General features: G+C 45.4%; 1 protein-coding gene across 1 annotated transcript; it reads right to left on the reverse strand.

The window, feature by feature from the left end:
• Positions 1-1,323: 1,323 nt before the first annotated feature.
• LOC119338087 (methyltransferase-like protein 22) lies at positions 1,324-3,697 on the reverse strand. Its single transcript, XM_037610380.1, has 10 exons — positions 3,540-3,697; positions 3,345-3,395; positions 3,171-3,251; positions 3,027-3,100; positions 2,839-2,941; positions 2,629-2,679; positions 2,214-2,367; positions 1,949-2,093; positions 1,745-1,850; positions 1,324-1,644 (listed from the first exon to the last, which is right to left on the reverse strand). The coding sequence occupies exons 1-10, from the start codon at positions 3,667-3,669 to the stop codon at positions 1,502-1,504; spliced, it is 1,038 nt and encodes a 345-aa protein (XP_037466277.1). The 5' UTR covers positions 3,670-3,697; the 3' UTR covers positions 1,324-1,501.
• Positions 3,698-5,222: the final 1,525 nt, after the last annotated feature.

The following is a 5,222-nucleotide window of genomic DNA, read 5'->3' on the forward strand; positions in this document are numbered from 1 at the left end:
CAGAGGTCACCAAGATTTCCGATTACCCCCACAGCGGTAGTGATCCTGTACCCAGAAAATAATCTTCTACTGGGTGCTTGCTGTTTTCCTCGAGTGGCGCTGGCGCTCCCCACCCCATGGCAATGGGAGAGGAAGGTCGGAGCTTGGAGATGCTGCAAAGTCCAATGTTATAGCTTTGCCCTGTACGCAAAAAGATGACCTCCATTCTGGTGTATTTTGAAGTACAGATGAGTGCTTGCTGTCAGTTTCGGCGCTGAAAAGCTGGGGAATGCTCTGAGTGGACGGGCATTGGCTATACCTTTTATTCACATAATATATCTTCTGGTCATGTCGCTTTGGGAGATAGCCATTCCCCATAAAATCCATATCTTCCTTGCTCTGGATGTTGTTTCATAATAAGCTTCTCACTAGAGAAAAGTTAGCTAATGGACAACAGGTTGATTGCAAAACCTACACAAGCCTGAATTAACATCTGTACATACAGGATCATTTCTAGGCATCCTGTGAGTTGGCCATGACTCTGAATTATGTACGATGTACACGATGCTGATGCTTGTTCTATTAGTCATTCATTGGTCCTGACATGCACTGTTGCATTAACATATTTACTCGAGCATCATATTTACTAGAGTATCATATTTACTGGCAAAAGGTGGACGTATTGACATGTTGCACTAGAGGAACAACGACCTTGGGGGAGCAGGTGACGGTCGAAGGAATGACATATAGTGGCACATCTTACCAGGTTGCCGCTGCCGTCGTCGCCGCCGCTGCCGTCGTCGCCGCCGCCGTCGTGGAGATCGAGGTCGTTTTCGCCGCTGCCACCCAAATCGTATCAGACGAGCGTGACATCTGGGACAGAACGATCGGGGTTGGCTGCCTCTCACGTAGATAAACACGAGGGCTTGTTGGTCATTTTGCTGTGGCCCGTCTCGTCGGGGGCAAATCCTCAAGATTACAGCAAATGCGTGGCAAATCCTCAGTTACAGGGTAAACGGGGGCAAATCCTCAAAGTGTAATTAAAGGCGTGGCAAATCCTCAAATTCCCCCAGGAAATATTATAAAAAATCATGCTACCTCCAATCCATAAAAAGTGTCGCAGTTTTGAACTAAGCCCAGTTCAAAACTGTGACTCTAATTTTGGATCGGAGGGAGTACTATTCTTGTACTTCAAAGGAATTGTTCAACTTAGGCAAGAGGTGTTTCTTGTTGGCAATCCAAAACCTAGCAGTTAATTCAAAAGAATTGCCAATAGAGGCATTAAAATATCTAGCAATGACCAACCAGAGCTCACAACCAAAGAAAAGATGCTGAATAGATTCATGATCAGAGCAAAACAGAGATTCTTCAGACCTTGCAAAAGGTTTCATTTCATCAAGTTGTCTTTGGTCATAAGCAGGCTGTTATCCAGCAGCCACAGGAAGATGTGTATCCTAGGGGGAACACATAATTTCCAGACAGCATGAACATAAACAGTCGATGTAAACCGATGATGCTATTTTTAGTTTGGACAGTACATGAGCTTCCACATCTCCAGATCCTTGCCTCTGTCATATTCCCTGATGTACTGAGGAACCATCGCAAGGTCTATCTGCTCCCCCACGAGGCCTGGTTTCAGTGTAGCATTATCCTGGCCTCCACATCCTGTAGACAATGGGATTGACCAGAGGTTAGTTGAGACTTGAGATAACCTGATGGAGCAATTATTTTGCCGGCTTGTCAGAGTATCTAGCAAGGATGTTACCATCTTGAACCGCGAAGAAGCTTCGGAAATGCTTGTAACCATTGGCCACGACGTCTAGTTCGTCCAGGCTGAAGTTGTATCTCTTCTCCAGGGTCAAGTACAGCACCTACCAGATGCAAAGGAGAATCTGAGTCTTCCTCTCAACCATGTTAACTAGCTGGATTTCTATGAATAGATAATGGTTGTCAGTGAATACAATGATACCTTCTTGGCACCACGTGACATGAGCTGCCTCACTGTGTCGAAGAACAAATTGGTCAGATCATCACTGTAAATAACATCTGCAGCAAATAGCAGTGTGGCTTGCTCAGCCTCCTTGATTTCACTTGCAGACCAAAAGTATATCGAACTGCATTGAAGAACACATAACTTAAGCTCGGTGCCGAGGAACATTTAGCAAAAAATAATAATTCAGAAGTCCATGGTAAACAATAGAGCAATCAGGACTGCAATTGGCGCAGAAGAAAACCTTGGATCAGATGCATCATGTGTACCCACGGGCGGAGGCCACGACATTTTCCAGTCCAGTTCCCGTACAAGGACTTTTGCTTCATCAAACTTTAGCATGCTAGAGTTGAGACGGACATTAGCCAAGCAATTATCGAGGATATCAGTGCCTCGATCTGTTCATTCCCATTGGTGAATAAAATACGTGAGACTAAAGATAGCAACATGGCACAAGAAACTTTTACTTCGTGTATTGCTTTTTCAGGGTGCATGTAAGTATCATGTCGCATTGCCAATATCCAACATTCATACTCTCAGATAATGTACAACCTTGCTAGCAATTCAGATAATACTGTGAAATTTGTTCGTTATGTACTTTGCAATTTTTCGGTATTATTGGTGGTACATGGTATTGGAGCAGAATGATCAGGCCATACCCGTAACGAAAATTCTTCTAGCAACTCGAGCTTGTGCCAACCCTACCAACCCTGGCAAACATCGTGCGATTACATGCATATCGTTAGTGTTCAGGACAATCCATATTGCCGATACAGTAACCTCATACAGAATGCTAAGGTAACGTAAGGGGCAGATGAAGCAAAGGAGGTAGGACTCTGTATCAACTAAATTTCACATCGAGCCATCACCTGTCCCAGCACCAATCTCCATGGCGGTAACACCGTCGAATTCAGACGTCGTGAAGCTCTTGTGCAGCACAAAGTCGGTTAGCAGCGTGGCCGCCTTCCAAACCTGCAAAGCAACAACAACAGCAGAAAACAGCGGATCACAGGCAATACAAAGACGCTAGGAAAACCGGCATGGAAAGCTCTCTAACCTGAAGCCCGACGCTCTGAAGCGAAGAGGTGACACCATGCTGCACGGCAAGCACATGATCTTCGCTTCTCCTCCCTGCATTCCAAGGAGGGCCAAATAATTGGCGACTCGCAGACAGTGACAACTATGGCAACGAACGCCTTACTCTCTCTGTTCCTTCTTCTCCGGTGGAGAACGAGATCCCCGTCGTCGTCCACGGCGACCGCGATGGCGTCAGGCGAGCCACCTTCTCGACGAAGCCAAGAAACAAGTCAGCCCGGCGAGCAATTCACCATCCACCAGCTACAAGCAAGGCAAGGCAATGCAATGAAAAACTCACTCGCTCGCTCGCACCCGTCGCTATGCTCGCCGCGGCCGCCTCCGGGTAGGTCTAGAAAACATCAGGTGACACGTCAGCGCAAGCCAAACCGACGACCTCGCCTGGATGTGAGCCAGGAAGCGGCGCAGTGAAGGTGTATGATGGAATGCGCCTGAGAACAGAGGAGGTGACGAGCCAGTTACGGCTGTTCTTTACCTAGCGGGCGGGAGGAGAAGGTGAAGCGGGAGAGATAGAGGCCGGGGAAGCGGGGCGGGCAGCCCAGGTGCACCTCGCTCATCACCTGCTCCTCCTCCTGCTCCGCCTCCAAGGCTCCGCCGGCTTCCATCGCCGCAGAGAAGACGCCTCTGGCTTCCTCTGGGCTCTGGTGAGTGGAGACTGGAGGCGGAGTGGAATAGCTTTGTGGTGTCATACTGGGCCGCGCGGTGTACGGGCTGGCCTTCCGTCCCACCCGGGCTTCGGCTTGCGCATTGGGCATCTTTTTGCTGCAACCGTGCCCTCCAAGCCCATCCAAGATACCCAACCGTGCTGGGCTTACCCCTATATCACACCACAAAGATGTCCAATCTTGCTTTTGTTTTAACACAGTATAGATACAAGCCGCTCATACATACGCGCATACACTTAACACACCCATACCCTATCCCTATGAGCATCTTCCGAAAGACTGAGCCGGCATATCATCTTGAAATTTACAAAGTCACCGTAGGCACCTCGTCGTTGACGGGAACGTCTCCTTTCATTAAAGCGCATCGCTGGGAATCCTGAAATAAGTCCAAGAATAAATGCTAGCACCAGGACTTAAATCTGGCGGGCTGGAGATACCACAGTCCCTCTAACCATCCAACCATAGGTTGGTTTGCCTAGCCAGTTGGTTTTGGAAAGAAAAGTTTCCCCGAACCGGTGTTTGTGTTTCTTTTACGGTTTTCCTGTTACTTTTTTTTCTGTTTCTATTTCTTTTCTTATTTCCTATTTCATTTTATTTTGTTTTCTGTTTCTTTTTTCTTCTGTTTTCCTTCTTTCTCAAGGTTATATTATATTTTTTTAAACTAAGTTCATGTTCAAAAATTGTTCTTAATTTTTGAAAAATGATCTTGCTTTTTAAAAAATGTTCTAACTTTCATAAAAATCGTTTTCTCTTCGAGAATTGTTCACAAATTCCAAAAAATATTCGTGATTTCCAACAGATGTTCTTGTTTTTTCAAAAAAGTTGTGAATGCTTTTGTACAATATTTTCATAATTTAAAAAAATGTTCGGGCGTTTCACAAAATGTTTTTGTTTTCAACAAATGTTCGTAAATTGCAAATAATGTTCACGTCTTCAATTTTTTATGGAGTTTCAAAATTGTGTTCACAAATTTCAAAAAAGAGCCATGTTTTCAAATTTGTTCGTGTTTCCAAATTTTGTTTTGGGATTCCTAAGAATGTTCCCGTTTCAAAAAACATCCTGATTTTCTAAAATATTTCAGATTTTAAACTTCTGTTTGCAAATTTGGGAATTGTTTGTGTTTCACAGATCACTTTGTTTTCTTTTTGAAAAAATAAATTTCTTTTGAATTCCATAATATTCGGAGCTGCGGTGCGGTTGGTTCTTTATGTTTTGCGCTACTATAAAATGGGTAACGACTGCTAGCTCAACCGGTAATACCATGTCGTGTACAGCATGAGGTCCTGGTTTTGAATTCCCGCGAAGGAAGCTTTTTTTAACTGCAGCATGTCGTCGTTCGCCATATTCATGGGCCTGCCCAGTTGGAGACCTGCCTGTGCGAAACCGTAATTGTTTGCCGCAGAGAGCGATATATACGAGGTTCCAATGGGGAATATCCTATTTGAGGTCGCGGAATGGCGCTCCCGATTTGGCGCGTAGGGCGCCACCGAGAA

This window comes from Triticum dicoccoides, chromosome 7B, assembly GCF_002162155.2.
Source record: "Triticum dicoccoides isolate Atlit2015 ecotype Zavitan chromosome 7B, WEW_v2.0, whole genome shotgun sequence".
Classification (NCBI taxonomy): domain Eukaryota; kingdom Viridiplantae; phylum Streptophyta; class Magnoliopsida; order Poales; family Poaceae; genus Triticum; species Triticum dicoccoides.

What these genes read in the sequence shown, in the direction of transcription:
- LOC119338087 (XM_037610380.1), bottom strand. Translation starts at nt 3,669, where the DNA reads ATGGAAGCCGGCGGAGCCTTGGAGGCGGAGCAGGAGGAGGAGCAGGTG. An exon ending in TGTCACGTGGTGCCAAGAAG is followed by an intron (nt 1,851 to 1,948) that starts GTATCATTGTAT and finishes TGCATCTGGTAG; the next exon opens with GTGCTGTACTTGACCCTGGA. An exon ending in CTTCTTCGCGGTTCAAGATG is followed by an intron (nt 1,645 to 1,744) that starts GTAACATCCTTG and finishes CATTGTCTACAG; the next exon opens with GATGTGGAGGCCAGGATAAT.